Here is a 19,176-nt window from a genome sequence, read left to right on the forward strand (position 1 = left end):
CCAGTATTCATGGACTGGTGTTGTTGGTGTGAGGTCAGTTTTTGCACACACAAACTGGAGTTTGGGAAGAGTACGTGGAGATGAGGGACAAGAAAGAGTAGAGAGGCTCAGGGTAATGGATAGAAGTGGGACTGTTAGAACCCAACATGGGGGCATTGTAGGGTGGATAGGAGACTGTGGAAAAGAAAAGCAGCTGTGCATGGGACTTCCCTGGTGGTGCAGTGGTTAAGAATCTGCCTACCAATGCAAGGGACAAGGGTTCGAGCCCTGGTCCGGGAAGATCCCACGTGCCGCGGAGCAGCTAAGCCCACGCGCCACAACTACTGAGCCTGCGCTCTAGAGCCTTCATGCCACAGCTACTGAAGCCCGCGAGCCACAACTACTGAAGCCCGCGTGCCTAGAGCCCGTGCTTTGCAGCAAGAGAAGCCACCACAATGAGAAGCCCGCGCACTGCAACGAAGAGTAGCCCCCCCGCCCGCCACAACTAGAGAAAGCCCGTGTGCAGCAACAAAGACCCAACACAGCCAAAAATAAAAACAAACAAATAAATAAATTTATATTAAAAAAAAAGAAAGAAAGCCAGCTGTGAAGAGATGGACTCCTGTGTGCTTTTGTAAGCCAGACTGCACCTGAGAAGCATATCCCTGGGGGTGGAGAACGGCTGTGCCCTGGTGTGGTCAGCATGGGTGAGGCTGTGGTGTAGGCAGGACGAGGGAGAGGTGAAGCCCTGTCTGGTGCATCTTAGTGGCCTTTGTAAGTATCTGTGTGCCAAACTGATGCTTCATCTTAGCCTTCAGAGTAGGGTGTGTGGGATAGGAGCCCTCACCATTCACAGTTTCTGTAAGTATACAGTTACGGTATCTCATCACAGAAAAGGTGAGGTATGGTCTATGCCCTTTGTTTAAGAAGTCAGGGAAATGGTTACAGTACACTGTAGAAGTCACCCTAAAAAAACAACAGTGAAAATAATATCCTGGTGTGCAAATGATTGGGTCTGGAAAGGCAGGGTGGTGGTATATTCTGGACACACTGTCTCTACGGGGTGAATAAATATAGAGCATTCATTTTAGTTTTTAAAAAAGGCAATGGTAAAGGAATCCCTCTCCTCCCCAGCTACTGCCAACTCAGGGACATTAATCTAATTGTTTTTATTATTTGGACAGTCATCCTCAACAGGTCTTGATTCTTCTAATTCACAATTGTTTTTCCATCCTAAAATTTTTCTTGGAATGAAAGAAGCATCATTGCTCCATCACAAAGTGAAGTGATTCTTTTCTTGATTTGGTGCATTTCCTCTGACAAATCAACATCTTTCCTGTGTTTCAGCACATGAAAAACTTTGAGGCAGGTGAGATGCAAGAGGGCAGCTAGGTTGTGTTGGTCAGAGGCCTTTACAACCCTCGCATATTCCGGGAGGACCAGGCTTGGCCAGAATCCCTGACTCCATTTCTAGGTCATAAATGGAAAGGTGTTCTGTGTTTTGCAACCTTGGAAATGTACTTTTTTTTTTCTTTTTGAATTTTACTTTATTTTTTTACACAGCAGGCTCTTATTAGTCATCCATTTTATACACATCAGTGTATACATGTCAATCCCAATCTCCCAATTCATGGAAATGCACTTTTCAATTTCAAGTCCTTTGAGTGCTACTTGGTTTGTAATCCTTCCAGTCCTGGCTGCGGTAGCAGCACAGTCACTCCCAATATTTCCACCTTTGAGTCTTGGGCCCAGGAGTTTGGCATCACTCTGACATAACCAAAGGCTCTTCACTTCTACCTCTTCAGAACTTAATAGCAGAATTCCCTCTATGAATCAGTTGGTCTTGCAGCTACCTTCCAGGTAGCTTAGGTCACTCCTCCTGTTCCATTTTCGGAAAATATTTTTACTCCATTCTTTAGGAGATTTATTAGGTTCAGTGTCCCTCTCAAGGAATAGTGGAAAAAGCACCAGTCTTAATGCCATAAGGTCAGTGTTCAAACCTTAATCTCTCGTAGTCATAAGAACAGCTACGATATATTGATCTCCATCATGCATTTTGCTACTCACTTTACACCAGTAGGTGGTGGTCCCCTGTTTGAATTGAGGAGACCCTGACTCCAACACCTATGTCTTACTGTTTTCTATGTGCTCGCAGAAAGCAACCACTGAGTGGGAGTAGACTTTACACGTTTTGCACTTCTGTGGACTTCTTGGAGAATTCCAAGAATTCTCCAAGAATTTCCTGCTTTACTGTGTCATTAGGAAGCACGTTTAGCCATGGGTGGGACATTCCATTGCAGGGACATGTGGTTGGGGCCATTATGGGGCTACTTTCACCTTATTTGAGATATTGCTCGGCAAACCAAACAGCCACTCCTATTGCCACTGTATTGTCTATATTTTACAAAGGACAGTTTCTGTAGTACGCCTTTATTCCTATTACCCTGTGTCTATAAAATAAGATGTACTTGTCACAAACTGTAAGTAAATAACACCCAGTATTTACTTTCCATAAATTTCTGTAAACAGTTATATTCTGATCGTAAAAGAGGCGTGGGCAGCAAATAATGCCTTTTGAGTAAATGAATCGATGATCTCCACATCTTACAAAAACAAAGAAGCCAGTATCTCATTTGAGTCGCTGACAGTGGTCTTCCAGAAGAACATTTTCTACTTTCAAGAATCATTCCAGTGCCCACTTCTTTCTTAATGTGTAGTTGCTTGTATTATTTGACTACTGGCTTATGTTAGTCACCTACTGAGGTGATGGTAACATTTCAGAAATAGTAGGTCAACTCCTGGATTGAGACTGCTTATTTTTTCTTTTTTAATACTCATAAGGAATTGCAAATGGCTGAAGGATGCTTTTACAAATGATATATTTGGATGTCCTGGTAGTATTTGGGAATGTATATTTAATTCAGTAGTGTTTGTAGATGATTTTATTTTTTCTCTGAATAACTTACTATGTTGGAATATCATCGAATGCTATAATTTAGTCTTTTCACTTTGTGTAATTGGGGAAAATGGAATATTCCTGTGTAAGAGGCACATTTATAAATATTAAGCCAAATTGTATGTAAATTTAGATTGTCAGTTTTTAGCTATGTACCTCTCTTCTCAGTGTTAAGGGTGGATCTATTATATTACTATGAAACAGATTCCAATTTCTGTCTATTCTTCAATGCCATTACATTTCTACTTACTTCTCTCTACCTAAGATCTTTGCACAAATAAGATAAGCTCTTTGTTTATAATTTCATCTATTCTACTGTCAACCTATTTAGGAGGGCAGAAACCTATCTACTCACACTAGATCAGAAATTGAGAAGAGGAAGGTCACGTGCACAGAGGGCAGAGGCTATCTCCTCTTGTGGAAATGGGGAGCCCCACTCTTGGGCAGTACACATCTTGCTTTTGCAGTGAAAGTAAGTGTATGTCACTTCAGGGTATAGCAATTACAGTGATCTAAAATAGTTGTAGCCAGAGCTCATCTGGTAAACACAAGTTGCCCCTACTCATATCTTGGTACATTATAAAATGCTGCTTTTTTTTGGTTTTGTTTTTCCTCATGGCTTGTGAGATCTTAGTTCCCCGACCAGGGATCGAACCCAGGCCCCCTGCAATGGAAGCATGAGGAGACTTAATCACTGGACCACCAGGGAATTCCCCATTATAAAATGCTTTTATAATGAACACTCTAGCTCTGAAATTGCCAAAAATCACCCAGTTAAAACTCACTGTTGGGCTTCCCTGTGGCACAGTGGTTGAGAGTCCACCTGCCAATGCAGGGGATGCGGGTTTGTGCCCCGCTCTGGGAAGATCCCACATGCCGCGGAGCGGCTGGGCCTGTGATAGATGGCCGCTGAGCCTGCACGTCCGGAGCCTGTGCTCCGCGACGGGAGAGGCAACAGTGAGAGGCCTGCGTAGCGCAAAAAAAAAAAAACCCAACTCATTGTTAGATTGGAATGCCAAAATAGCTTTTGTGATAGAGACCTCTTAAATGATTGCACCTAAATTGACTTTCTTTCTCTATTTTTTCTAAAGGTTCAGGTACTGGTTACATTAAGAATAGGTTATAAAATTACATGCCTTGCCTAATAAGAACTTGATGAGGCTATATGTTAGTAATAGTATTGCTAAAAAGAAGTTTCTGTTGTTGAACACTTAACACAAACCAAGCAATGTGCTAAAACTTTCTGTGGATTATGTCACTTCATCCTTAAAGTAACCCAGTGAGGTTAGTAATGTTATCTCCACTTTGTAGTTGAAAGAGAGGAGACTTAGTTTGAAGAACTTGGACCAAGTCACACCAAGAAGAGTCCAGAATTTTAACCCAAGCCTACGTGCCACCACATTAAGAAAACAACGTTCTCTTTATGTCTTACCTAGACATTAAGTTGCACTTAAGGATGATAAAATAGAACCATGTCTACTACCATTCATGACACATAGTAGTTGTTCAGGTAATGTTATCCCTCCCTGCTTTTTTACTCTCTGTATTAAATGTGGTTGATAGAGGGAAAATTGGGCTTTTAAAAACTGGCTTATCTGGAGTAGATTTTGAATGATTCTGCCTAGTGATTGGGGATCGTAAGGTTGGAATCTTTGACTGAATTTAATAGGAAGTTTCGTGGAGAATTTGGGCTATAGTGTGTGTGTGTGTGTGTGTGTGTGTGTGTGTGTGTGAGAGAGAGAGAGAGAGAGAGAGTGAGAGCTTTCCCCTTTGCACTTAACTAAAATCAATTTCTTCTACCTTATTTCCTGAAAAGCAATTAAAAATAAGGAAGAAGATCATTGACTTTCTCTCACCAGGCAATTATCACCACATGGTACATGTTGAGGAAGTAGGTGTTCCTTGCTTTCTATTGTTAATCTGATGAGAGTGAGGGTGTAGATCACTTTGAAAAAATATTTGTGTAAGGAGGAGAGATAGATATGAGATGAATAAGAAAATCGTTTGCCTGTCTCAAATTGAGGGCATTCTTGACTTTAGAAGACATTTCCTTGAGGTATTTAGTTGCTCCTTCCTCCAGGAGGTACAGTGTTTAAAGAAGTGACCTTAGGTTCAAGTGCTCTCCATAGATTCTTTTTTTTCCTTTTTTTGATAAAATTTATTTTATTTTATTTTTTACATTTTTTTGGAGTATAGTTGATTTACAATGTTGTATTAGTTTCAGGTGTATAGCAAAGTGAATCAGTTGTATACATACATATATCCACTCTTTTTTTTTTTTAAGATTCTTTTCCCATATAGGCCATTACATCTCCATAGAGTCTTTTTTTTTTTAATCTTATTTTTCGATTAGGGATTCAGTTCTTTCTTCATTTCTAAGAAAGAATATTGCCTTCGTATTGACCCTTCAGAGCTAGACTGCTTGATGATGCTAATAGCAGTTAATACTTATACAGGACTTACTGTGTGCCAGGCACTGTTCTAAACTAAACTTTATATGTATACTCAATCCTCACAACAGCCCTCTGAGATAGGTTTACTGTTGTGCTCCATCGAATCTAAAATGTGTTGATGCTGCATTCTTGATTTTGCTTAGAAGTTGCTAATGAAAGGTTTCACACAACTGTATTTCCAGTACCACCTTATTTAATAACAATTGTAAGATGTCATGGGTGGTAAGACTGTGAAATATAAGATGCACCCCACTTTTAAAGAAGTTAAGAAAGCAGATACTTGATAGTATTAATAAAATAGGTTATCATTCCCATTGTTAAGATGGGGATCCCGAGGCAAAAGACATTAAATTTTCTAAAGTGACATGACTGGATTCATATCCAGGTGATTCAACTCTAGAGTCCTTGCTCTTAACTTCCACTTTTTTTATGCCTCTCAACAATTCATTGGAATTGAGCGCATGTTAATATGTGGAGAGACTGCCCAAGACCCACTTCCTCATCCTTTCATTGTGGCATTCATGATAGACTGGCACCGAGATTCCTCGGAGGGAGGAAGTGTGTGTGATGTATGTATCACCTGCCTTTAGGGCTGTGATGAGGGCTGTTACACTAATGCAGGTAAAGTGCCTGACATGTGGGCATCTTACTTATTTTTAGCAAGAGCAGTGCAATTGGGAGGCCTTGATGAACTAGCTTCCCAAGCATCAATAGGCTGGAGTGCTTGCTGGAAATTGTGTGCACAAAATGTTGTTTGGGTGCCCCGAATTCTGCACTGTGTATTTTTACTGTTTCCCTGTCTGCTCTAAAATGCCAACATAAAAATAATTTGTTATTTCCATAATTGGGGAGTGGAGTATTTTTTTTTTCTGAAGAACAGGTTCCAGAAACACCACTCAGGACTTGAGTAACAAAAATAAAAAGCAAAAATAATTTTAATTTTTTTTAACTAAAAATTTTTTTAAATGTTTATACTCTTTAAAAAAATTTTTTTTTCTTTTTTTAAAAATAAATTTATTTTTATTTTTGGCTGCGTTGGGTCTTCATTGCTGTGCGTGGGCTTTCTCTGGTTGTGGCAAGTGGGGGCTACTCTTTGTTGTGGTGCGTGAGCTTCTTACTGCAGTGGCTTCTCTGGTTGTGGAGCATGGGCTCTAGGCACCTGGGCTTCAATAGTTGTGGCACGTGAGCTCTAGAATGCAGGCTCAGTAGTTGTGGCACACAGGCTTAGTTGCTCCGCAGCATGTGGGATCTTCCAGGACCAGGGCTCGAACACGTGTCCCCTGCATTGGCAGGCAATTCTTAACCACTGTGCCACCAGGGAAGCCCTGATTTTCTTTTTTTTAATGTGGATCATTTTAAAAGTCTTTATTGAATTTTTTACAATATTGCTTCTGTTTTATGTTTTGGTTTTTTGGCCCGGAGGCATGTGGGATCTAAGTTCCCTGACCAGGGATCAAACCCTCACGCCCTGCATTGGAAGACGAAGTCTCAACCACTGGACTGCCAGGGAAGTCCCAAAAATAATTTTTAATAATATGAAGATGGTTCTACGTGAAGACCTACCAGAAGCTGAAACTTAACATTTAGTTGTCTTTACCTCGTGGTGGTAAGCGGTGGCGAGACAACCACATATAGGACTGCAGCATGGGTTTGGGATTGTAGTCTGCTATGGACTAGAATTATTTTCTCCTGAAAGATGGAATGATTCCGTTAACTCTAGGCTTTGACTAACTGACTGTAAGCTCAGATAAGGAACCTGTCACCACCAATACCCTGAAAAATCTCTGTCAACAATTTGAAGACCTGCCTGTTCCCTGAATACTTTTATTTCCTAGCAGCTTCCTTACTCTTTAGAATTCTGGTCTCTGTTAACCCAGAACAGCCTGGTCATTGTGACCAACTTAGGGCAAACTCTAAATAGCATCCCAATTTGCTAAAGGTTCCCCCCAGCTGAAATCTCTGTTTTATTGTTGGATTACAGATCAGTGTTTTGCTGCCAGGTCCTTGAGATAAGGCAGGAGGTGAGTTCTCAACCAAGGAAGCCTGTGTCACTCATCATACCTTTCCCTGTTGTTTATCGTATTCTCCTCTGCCAGTATCCCTTCTCCCAACCTGTTTTCTGTACTCTAACACGTACAAACTGTTCAAGTGTAGAAAGAGACTGTACTGTGATGGAGATAAATATTTGAGTACAGATTGTCTACAGCTGGGGTAATTATAAGGAAAATTTTAAGTTTGTTGATTTGGTATAAGTTTAAAAGCCCCAAACCATTGCTTTTGGTGCTTCTGAGTATCATTTTACATTTTTAGTCTTGAACTGTTTGAACATCTTATCAGTCAACTTGGACTGTTTTGAGCCAGTTTTTACCTTCAACTACAAGCAGTTTGGTAAAATTAGAGCAACTGTGACCCAGTTGGAGATAGATTTAATTGGTCAGCACTAGCTTGATTCAGTAGAATATGCTCTGAACCAATCAAACCTTAGGTGAGCCGGTCAGAACCTACTTGTCCAGGTCAGAGCTTATTTGAGCTAGCTAAAACCAGTGTGAAGCAGTTTGAGCCCTTAAAACCAGACCTAAATGATTTTGGTTAGATACATGTGTTGTTGTTTTTTTTAACATCTTTATTGGGGTATAATTGCTTTACAATGGTGTGTTAGTTTCTGCTTTATAACAAAGTGAATCAGTTATACATATACATATGTTCCCATATCTCTTCCCTCTTGCGTCTCCCTCCCTCCCACCCTCCCTATCCCACCCCTTCAGGCGGTCACAAAGCACCGAGCTGATATCCTGTGCTATGCGGCTGCTTCCTACTAGCTATCTACCTTATGTTTGGTAGTGTATATATGTCCATGCCTCTCTCTCGCTTTGTCACAGCTCACCCTTCCCCCTCCCCATATCCTCAAGTCCGTTCTCCAGTAGGTCTGTGTCTTTATTCCTGTCTTACCCCTAGGTTCTTCATGACATTTTTTTTTCTTAAATTCCATATATATGTGTTAGCATAGGTATTTGTCTTTCTCTTTCTGACTTACTTCACTCTGTATGACAGACTCTAGGTCTATCCACCTCATTACACATAGCTCAATTTCGTTTCTTTTTATGGCTGAGTAATACATGTGGTTTTAACTAAGTGGCTTTAGATCAATCAGAAATGGTTTTGTAGGTAGAATGTCTCTGAACTTAACTCTTTCAGTCTGAACCAGAATGAACCTTTGAGATCCTTTTAAACAAGTATGAATTTTTTAGTATGGACCAGAGTGTTTTATACAATTTAAACCCGTTCTTAAGCTGGTCATAACTCTTTTGAAATTGACATATCTACTTAAAATTAATTGAAAATGGTTTGAACCAGCCAAAAAAGAAGGTGACGTTTGCTGACTCCGTAAACTATTCTGAGCCAGTCAGCAATCTTTTGTGCCAGAAATACATGTTTTGAGCTGCCCAGAGGCAATTTCAGAAATTGTTCTAGGTCTTCAGAGCCTGTCTGATGTGTCCAGAATGGGGAGAAGAGAGTGAGCCAACATTTACTGAGTACCCAGCTTATGCCAAGCATTGTGCTGGGCACTCCACAAAGAGTATCTCATTCAATCCTTAGAACAATGGTGGGAAGTAGTGTACATTTTCTTTTTCATGGAATGGAAACCTGAAAATCCAAGACTGAAAAACATCTGAGTAGCCAGTATGTGGGAGATATGGAATCCAATCCAGCTCTGCTTGACTTCAGAAGTCACATGTTTCCTGTTAGGCTACCTTGTATGATATCCCACCTGGTCACTTTTAAATCCAACATCCATTTGTAAAAACTTGAGTAATGGCCACAAAGCTTGAGGTAGAATGGACATTGGACTTGAAGTTAGGAGACACATGTTCTAGACTGTGCAAATGAGTTAAACTCTCTGGGTTCTGTTTCATTCTTTAGCAAACTGAACCCAGAAAATGGAAGGTCTGAGCATTTATTTTCAGATCAGCAAGGCAGATAATTGTCTAAAGGTGCAGTCTGAAGAGTATAAAATATGATTAATTTCAATGGTGGTGTCTATACCTTCAGTTGTGGTATGTTGTTAACACTTCCTTTATGATGGTTTGGTTTGGGAACAAACTGTTATATATTGCTGTCATCACAAATAGAAGACAAAACCCATGAAGATCATTTGTAGACTTACCTGTGTAATTCTTCTCCCATGATAACTAAACATATTAAATTTTGGTGCAGCAGAGATAGGTTCATCAGTCTTTGAATTCCATTGAAGTAGGTTTAGAGAATTCTAGAAGAGTATGCCATTGGTGACAACATTTTCTCCTGTACCTGAAATGATACAGAAACTCGTTATAAAAATGACCAACTTTTTTCAAAATAAAAGTAAAGAGGAGGGCTTCCCTGGTGGCGCAGTGGTTGAGAGTCCGCCTGCCGATTCAGGGGACACGAGTTCGTGCCCCGGTCTGGGAAGATCCCACATGCCGCGGAGCGGCTGGGCCCGTGAGCCATGGCCGCTGAGCCTGCGCGTCTGGAGCCTGTGCTCCGCAACAGGAGAGGCCACAACAGTGAGAGGTCCGCGTACCACAAAAAAAAAAAAAAAAAGTAAAGAGGAAATAAGGTAGCCACAGCGACTTCTTGCATCATTCTCCTTGCAGAATTTGGAGTTGCTTTCTGCTTCCTCATTTATTTGGACGGAAGCCCCCCCCCCCAAATGATTCAATGTTATCTGGACCTACTTTTCAATTCTTAGCTCTTATTTATGAATAACTTGGAGCCGAGTGAGATGCTGTGATAAAACGTACTAGAATCTTTATTTGTATCCAAGTGGTCATCTTCTGGAGAGGCATTCTGTTACACACCATTAATGCTGGCAACCTGTACCTGTGTGTACAGAAGCTATAACATAGGAAAACCATCATCTGTACAGTGTCACACCTTATAGTGTGCAAATAGAATGCCAAATGTTTGTAGAGGCTTTGCCCTTGTCGACTGACCAGCCATATCTGAATGTGAGGCCACAGCTCTGCACTAAGGGACTCTGTGGAAGTCACTGAAGCAGCTCTTGGGGATCAGAATTCAGGATTTTTGAGCATAAGGTGGGTCACCAAATTGAGGATAGGGTGGGGGAGGCAACCTTGAAAATCAATAAATGTCCTTGCCTGAGCTTTTATGAATCTTATGGATCTATAGAAATAATCCTATAGGAAGCGTTGAGAATTGTGGTAAAGTTTCTGGGCAGGAGATGGCTGGGTGAAAAGGGGACAATGAGAGGAAAATCAGCAGCATCTAATGTAGGGCATATGATGTGTATGTGGATGGGTGAATATGTATGTTGAATGGGCAGGTAGAGTTGTCAGTGGTAACGGAATAGCTGATTGTTTTTCTGATTTTCAGGAGGGTTTATCGGTATTAGAAATGGGAGGATAAAAAGAAGTAAGCCTTCCCTGGAGACAGACTATATTTCTAGTCAGACTGATATTTTGAATAGTTTGAATCTATTTAGAGGATAAAAACAATCTTGAAAAGTGCTGATTGCAAAGGATAGAAAGTAACCATGGTTAGATCTTGCTGTAAAACCAAGAATATTTCTTCTCAAAGGTAGACTTCTGGCCAATATTGAAGAGCTGAATTGGAAGCATTTCCTGTAGAATACCAAGGCAAATGTAGATAAATGAGCCCTTCATGGTGGAACTCAGTTCTCAAGTGAGCAGTGATATTCTAGAAAGATCTGATTTAATATGTAGTAACAATAATTTGTAAGGAAGCTGCAAACCAAGTTTTACTTGTGAACTTAACATTATCTTTGAAGGAATGATAATCACATGTGAAAATGAATAGGATAAATGAAATTGCCTCAATGTCCAAGTAAAAAAAGAAAAGCCAAGGATGCAGCACTAGGAGACTTTGAAAAAGGAGGGGCAGTTGGAACCACTTGCAGTCTAAGAATTTTTGTTATTCTTGTAATATTCTCCTTCCTCCTTTCTTTCTTTGTTGTGTCAACTCTTGTTCTACACGGTCTGCATATAAGCCTTAGTGACCATTATCTTCTTGATTTTCATTCTTACTTGGAATTTTTGTCTTAACAGTACTATAATATGCACGATAAATTTAACCTAAACTGTTAGTTATTTACAAATTCAGTAGCAGCTCATCTAGCAAATGATTAAGTCCTTGGGATAGTGAATCATGTCTAATCCTCTCTTCACAGAACCCTTAGGCACATAGGTGTTACGTAAAAGTACTTGATGAACTGGATATTAAAGGAAGTCATTTAATTCATGGAAGATTCTAATATTTTCTAATCGGTTTTTGGTAAATATACATTTGTTTGTATTTTTCAGGTGAACCACTGAGTTCTTCATTATGTCTGATGGAGACTATGATTACCTCATCAAGTTTTTAGCTCTGGGAGACTCTGGAGTAGGGAAGACCAGTGTACTTTACCAGTACACAGATGGTAAATTTAACTCCAAATTTATCACGACAGTCGGCATTGATTTCAGGGAAAAGAGAGTGGTAAGTTCTGTATCCTTCTATATAAAAACATAATCTGAGTCAACATTTGCCTGTCTGTTTTGTTTACTTTGTAGGAATTAGGAGGACAAAGGTTGGAATCTAAAATTAAAGGGTACCTATGAGAGTGTATTATGTTCAGTCTGGGCAATGTGATTAAAGGCTGTAACTGAGGACACTTCATATAAAACCAAGCAGATAAAATAAAAGTGAAGATTTAAAAAAATTTCCTTGATACTCTTTTGGCTGGTATGTTCCTTCTGATTTCCACAAAGTTATTTGTGGAATTTGCTTCGTACCTTTGTTATGAAGCTTGCAATCTTCCCTGCTCCTCATACCCCTGTTTTGTGGGCTATTTCTTCCATTTTTGATATCATTTTAAATGGATTTTCTCTTAATTAAGGCCTCAGCTATCCCATGTGGAACACTAAGTGGCAGAACTCATTGATCCCACCAGGAGTGTGAGGTTGGAGTAGGGATGGGAATGGCGGTAGGGCATATGAATCTGGGAGGTAACCAAGGGAACAGCAAGGTTCTGCAGAATAAGGGAAGTGGATATTTTAAAATATTTTTATTTAATTTATATTTCAGAGGACAGCAAGACAAGTTATTGTGGGGTAGGGAGGAAGGCAGGAGGTTAGTATGTCCAGGAACTACATTTCTTACTGAAAAAGCAGCTGTTCCCATGAAGCAGGTCAACAAGTAGTCAGGAGATTAATGACAAAAACCCTGCAGTGGACAGTATCCTACCTGGGAAAAATGAATGGTCTCTGGCTTCTAGGACAGAAATATTCATTCTCTCTGATCCACCCTAAGCCTTCCACTACCAGAGAGTCTGTTTCTTTTTCTTTCTTTTTTTTTTTTTAATTATTTTCAAATTGAGGTATAGTTGCTGTACAATATTGTATAAGTTTCAGGTATACAATATAGTGATTCACAATTTTTAAAGGTTATATTCCATTTATAGTTATTATAAAATATTGGCTATATTCCCTGTGTTGTACAATATATCCTTATACCTTATTTATTTTATATATAGTAGTTTGTACCTCTCAATTCCCTACCCCATCTTGCCCCTCCCCTATATGCTTGTGATTATATTTATTAACTAATCCCCATTTTATAACTTTGTTTTTAAAAAATAACTTTATTGAGATATAATTTATATAAAATTCACCCATTTAACATGTACAATTCAGTGGTATTTTAGTATATTCACAGTTGTGCAACTGTCACCACTACCAAATTTTAGAACATTTCATCACCCCAAAAGAAACCTCATATCCTTTAGCATTTTTCCATTTTCCCTCCCCCAGCCACTAATCTACTCTCTGGATTTGCTCGTTTGGATTTATCACGTAAATGGAATCATACAATATGTGGCCTTTTGCGTCTGGCTTCTTTTACTTAGTGTAATGTTTTCTGCATAATGTTGTATCGTGTATCAGAACTTCATTCCTTTTTATGATCAAATAGTATTCCATTGTATTGGTATACCACATTTTGTTTATCCATTCATCCATTGGTGGACATTTCAGTTGTTTCACTTTTTAGCTGTTATGAACCATACTTCTATTAATATTCATATACATTTTTGGGGTGAACTTATGTTTTCAATATACTTATATAGGCTTGGAGTGGATTTGACTGGCTATATGATAACTCTCTGTTTAACTTTGAGGGACTTTCACATTTTTCAGAAGATGCTGCCCCATTTTACATCCTCACCAACCATGTATGAGGGTTCCAATTTCTCTATATCTTCACCAGCTCTTCTTGTTGTCTGTTTGATTGTAGCCATTCTAGTGGGTGTGAAGTGGTACCTCATTGCAAGTTTGACTTTAATTTCCCTAATGATGAATGTTGTGGAACAATCACCTTTTCATATGCTTATCGGCCATTTGTTTATCATCTTTGGAGAAATGTCTGTTCAGATCCTTTGCCTATTTTGAAATTGGTTGTTTTTTTGTTGTTAAGTTTTAAGAGGTTTTTTTGTGTGTGTATTCTGGATAAATGTTCTTATCAGATATATGATATGCAAATAGTTTTAGCTTTTACATTTAGATCTGTGATCCATTTTGAGTTAATTTTGGGGTATAGGGTGAATAGGGGTCCAACTTCATTCTTCTGCATGTGTATATCTAATTGTCCCAGCACCATTTGTTGAAAAGACTATTCTTTCCCCTGTTGAATGTTCTTGACACTCTTGTTGAAAATCAGTTGACCATAAATGTAAGGGTTTATTTTTGGACTCTCAATTCTATTCCATTTATCTATATGTCTATCCTTATGCCACTATCTTGATTACTGTAGCTTTGTTGTAAGTTTTGAAATTGGGAAGCACGAGTCCTCCCACTTTGTCTTTTTTCACTATTATTTTGCGTTCCTTGCAATTTCATATGAATCTTAGGGACAGCTTGTTAATTTCTACCAAGAAGCCGGCTGAGATTCTGATAGGGTTTGCATTGACTCTGTAGAATAATTTGGTGAGTATTGGTATCTTAACACTATTAAGTCTTCCGACTTGTGAACGTGGAATGTTTTCCTATTTAGATCTCCTTTAATTTCTTTCAACAATATTTTATAGCTTTCAGAATATGTTTTATACTTTTTAATTAAATTTATTCTTAATCTTTTTATGCTATTATAAATTAAATTGTTTTCTTAATTTTTTTTTGAATTGTTCCTTGCCAGTGTATAAAAATACAATTTATTTTGTAAGTTGAGCTTGTATACTGGAACCTTACTGAACTTGTTTATTAGTTTTAATATAACCTGTACATGTGTGTGTAGGGGGTGTATGTATCTGTGTGTGTATTTATTCCTTAGGATTTCCTATATACAAGATAGGAAATAGATGTTCGGAATTCCCATCTTCTGTTATACTTCTTCCTTTCCAACTTGGGTATGTTTTGTTTCTTTTTCTTGCCTAATCGCCCTGATGAGAACCTCCAGTAAAAAATCGAATAGAAGTGTTCAGAGAGAACATCTTTGTCTTGTCTTTTAGGGAGAAAGCATTCAGTCACCATTAAGTGTAATATAAGCTGTGCATTTTTCATAGATGCTGTTCTTCAGGTCAAGGATGTTCCCTTCTATTCCTAATTTGTTGAGCATGTTTATCATGAAAGGTGTTGGACTTTTTCAAATGCTTTTTCTGCATCTTTTGAAATGGTCGTGTGGTTTTAGTCCTTTATTCTATAACTGTTCTACTCCATTACAAATCAATATTGGTTGATTTTTGTATGTTAAACCAATCTTGTTGTTCTCGTGATAACTTCTACTCAGTCATGGTATATAATCCTTTATATATTTTTCTGGATTCTTTTTGCTAGTATTTTGGTGTCTGTATTCAGAGAGGATATTGGTCTGTAGTTTTTCTTCCCCTCGTATCTTTGATTTTGGTGTCAGGATAATATAGGCCTCATAAAATGAGGTGGGAAGTATTTCCTTCTTTTCTATATTTTAGAAGAGTTTGAGAAGGATTTGTGTTAATTTTTCTGTAAACATTTGATCAGATTCATCAGTGAAGGCATTTGGGCCTGGCCTTTTCTTTGTGGGAAGTTATTTTTATTATGAATTCAGTCTTCTTATTGGTTATATATTTCTTTAGATTTTCTATTTTTTCTTGAGTTAGTTTCAATTGTTTGGGTCTAGGAATTTCTCCATTTCTTCTAAGCTATCTAATATTTTGACATACAATTGTTCATACTATTCCTTTATAATCTTTTTACATATGTAAGGTTGGTAGTGTTGTCCTTTCTTTCATTTCTGATTTTAAGAATTTGAGTCTTCTATTTTTATCCTTGATTAGTCTAACTAAAGGTTTATCAATTTTCTTGATTTTTTTTCAAAGAAAAGTTCATTTATTTCTACTCTAACCTTTATTATTTCTTTCCTTCTGCTTGCTTTGGAATTAGTTTATTCTTATTTTTCTAGTTTTTTGAGGTTGAAGTTTAAGCTATTGATTTGAGATCTTTCTTGTTTTTTAATATAGGTGTTTACTGCTAAAAATTTCCCTCTGAGCACTGCTTTAAGTTCACTTAGTATTTTTTGTATGTTGTGCTTTTCATTCATCTAAAAATATTTTCTACTTTCCCTTGTGTTTCTTCTTTGACCCATTGGTTATTTAAGACTGTATTGTTTAATTTCCACATATTCATGAATTTTCCAAATTTCTTTCTGTTAATGATTTCTAATTTTACCACATTGTGGTTAGAGAACATACTTTGTATGACTTCAGTTTTTTAAATTTATTGAGGCTTGTTTGATGACCTAACATATGGTCTGTCCTTGAGAATGTTTCATGTGAACCTGAGAAGAATGTGTATTTTGCAGTTGTTGGGTGAAATCTTCTGTAGATGTCTATTGTGTCTAATTGGCTTACAGTGTTCTGCAGTTTTTTGTTTTTTTTTTTTTGCGATACGCGGGCCTCTCACTGCTGTGGCCTCTCCCGTTGCGGAGCACAGGCTCCGGACGCGCAGGCTCAGCGGCCATGGCTTATGGGCCCAGCCGCTCCACAGCATGTGGGATCTTCCCGGACCGGGGCTGGAACCTGTGTCCCCTGCATCGGCAGGCGGACTCTCAACCACTGTGCCACCAGGGAAGCCCCTGTTTTATCCATTATTGAAAGTAGTATTGAAGTCTCTAAATATTATTGTCAAATTGTTCATTTCTCTTTTTATCCCTATGTATCCTTAATAAATCAGCCCTTTTATCATTATAAAATATCCTTCTTTGTCTCTAATAACTCTTTTTGTCTTCAAGTCTATTTTGTCTCATATTAGTATAGCCACTCCAGCTCTCTCTTTGTTATTGTTTGCATGGTATATATTTTTTTCATCCTTTTCCCTACACCTTTTTGAATTTAAAGTGTGTCTTTTGTAGATAGCATATAGTCGGATCATGTTTTTAAATCCATTCTACCAACCCCTGCCTTTCACTTGGAGTCTTTAATACATTTATATTCAATATAATTACTGATAAAGTAGGATTTATATCTGCCATTTTGCTACTTGTTTTCTGTGTATCTCATCTTTTTTCTGTTGTTTTGTTATTTCTTTGCAACTGTTACATAGATATTTTCTAGTATACTATTTAAATTCCCTTCTCATTTTTTACTATATATTTTTTGAATTATTTTCTTAATAGTTCCCCTAGGGATTACAGTTGTCATCTTAATTTTTAACAATCTAGTTTGGATTAATACCAATTTAATTTCAATGCCATACTCTGCTCTTATGTGGCTCCATTTCCTACCCCTTACTTTGCACTGTTATTGTCATACAAATTGCATCTTTATACACTGTGTGCCCATCAGCACAGGTTTATGATTATTAATTTATGCAATTGTATTTTAATCAGATGGAAGGAAAGAGTTGCAAAAAACCATTTATACTGTCTTTTATATTGACCCACGTAGTTATCTTTACTGGTGCTCTTTATTTCTTTATATGGATTCGAATTACTGGCTAGGGTCCTTTCATCTCAGCCTGAAGCTCTGTCTTTATTATTTCTTGCAGGGCAGTTCTGCTAGCAATGAATTTTCTGTTTTTGTTTATCTGAGGTTGTCTTAATTTCTCTTTTAATTTTAAAGAATAGCTTTGCTGGATATAGGATTCTTGATTGACAGTCTTTTTTCTTTCAGCACTTTTTGTCATCCTACTGCCTTTTGGCCTTCATTTTTTTTGATGATAAATCAGCTCTTAGTCTTATTGGGATCCCTTGCATGTGCTGAATCACTTTTCTCTTGCTGCTTTTAAAATTCTCTCTGTCTTTTGATTTTGACAGTTTGGTGGTAATATGTCTAGTCAGTATCAGCAAGCTTATCCTTCTTGGAGTTTACTGAGTTTCTTGAATGTGGAGATGAATGTTTTTCTTCAGATTTGGAAAGTTTTTGGCTATTATTTCCTCAAATATTTTTTCTGCCTCTTTCTATCTCTCCTTTTTTTTATTTTTATTTTTTTACGGGATTGCTAGTATGCATATATTGGTATGTTTCATGGTGTTCCATAGGTCTCCAAGACTCTCTTCACTTTTTTTAAAAAAATGAGTTAATTTATTTTTGGCTGTGTTGGGTCTTTGTTGCTGTGCGTAGGCTTTCTTTAGTTGCGGCAAGCAGGGGCTACTCTTCGTTGCCGTGCGCAGGCTTCTCGTTGCGGTGGCTTCTCTTGCTGCCGAGCACGGGCTCTAGACGCATGGGCTTCAGTAGCTGTGGCGCACGGGCTCAGCAGTGTGGCTCGTGGGCTTCAGAGTACAGGCTCAGCAGTTGTGGCATGCAGGCCCAGCTGCTCCACAGCATGTGAGATCCTCCTGGATCAGGGCTCGAACCCACATCCCCTGCACTGGCAGGTGGATTCCCAACCACTGTGCCACCAGGGAATTCCCTCTCTTCACTTATATTAATTCCTTTTTTTTTTTCTTTTGTGAGTAGACTAGGTGATCTCAGTTGAGCTATCTTTAGATTCAGTGATTATTTCTTCTGCCAGTTCAAATCTCCTCTTGAGCCCCTCTAGCGAATATTGCACTTCAGTTATAATTTTTAACTCCAGAATGTCTGTTTACTACTTTTTATAATATCTATCTCTTTACTGACATTCTCTATTCAGTGGGGCATTATTCTCATACTTTCCTTTGATTCCTTAGACATGATTTCCTTTAGTTCTTTGAACATATTTATAATAGCTGATTTAAAGTCTTGTAAGTTCAACATCTGGACGTCCTTAGGAATGGTTTCTTTTGGTTGCTTTATCTGTGTGTGTGTTCCTATTTCTTTGTGTGTCTTATAAATTTTGTTGAGAGCTGAACATTTACATTGATAGAATGTAGCAACTCTGGAAATCAGATTCCTCCCCATTCCCAAGGGTTTCTTGTTTTTCCTGTTTATTTTTGTCGTCACTGTTTGTTTAGTGATGTTCTTGGGCTAATTCTGTGAAGTCTGTATTTCTTGTTACGTGCAGCTACTGAAGTCTCTGCTTAGTTAACTTAGTGGTCAGCTAATGAGTGGACAGAAAGTTTCTTAAATTCTTGAGCCAGTATATCTCTCAGCTTTCTCTGAGGGACTCTGTGTGTGTGTGCTGGGATGTTTGCTTAATGCTCCTGCAGGCAGTTTACAACTCTGCCTTAGCCTTCACTTCTGCTTGAGAAGAGTCTCAAGGTCAGCCAAAGGTGAGAGATTAGGGCATTTTTAGGTCTTTCCTGGACATATGTACAACCATGCACATGAGCCTGGCCTAGTAGGTTCCAAGGAATATTGTGAAACTTTTCAAATCTCTCTGTGGACACCTCATATCTTATCTT

General features: G+C 38.3%; 1 protein-coding gene across 5 annotated transcripts in view; it reads left to right on the forward strand.

Moving 5' to 3' along the window:
• The window catches only part of RAB27A (RAB27A, member RAS oncogene family), a 73,955-nt gene that overhangs the window by 35,160 nt on the left and 19,619 nt on the right, over positions 1-19,176 (forward strand). For 3 of the 5 annotated variants that reach the window (XM_060294232.2, XM_030878738.3, XM_060294234.2), the window contains exon 2: positions 11,709-11,883. In XM_060294232.2, coding sequence (XP_060150215.1) covers positions 11,731-11,883 — 153 coding nt within the window. In that variant the 5' untranslated portion in view covers positions 11,709-11,730. Of the gene's footprint in view, positions 1-4,246; positions 4,446-7,391; positions 7,410-11,708; positions 11,884-19,176 lie in introns of those variants that run through there. The other 2 variants (XM_060294233.2, XM_030878739.3) reach the window with 2 other exon arrangements.

The sequence above is a fragment of the Globicephala melas genome, chromosome 2, assembly GCF_963455315.2.
Source record: "Globicephala melas chromosome 2, mGloMel1.2, whole genome shotgun sequence".
Classification (NCBI taxonomy): Eukaryota; Metazoa; Chordata; class Mammalia; order Artiodactyla; family Delphinidae; genus Globicephala; species Globicephala melas.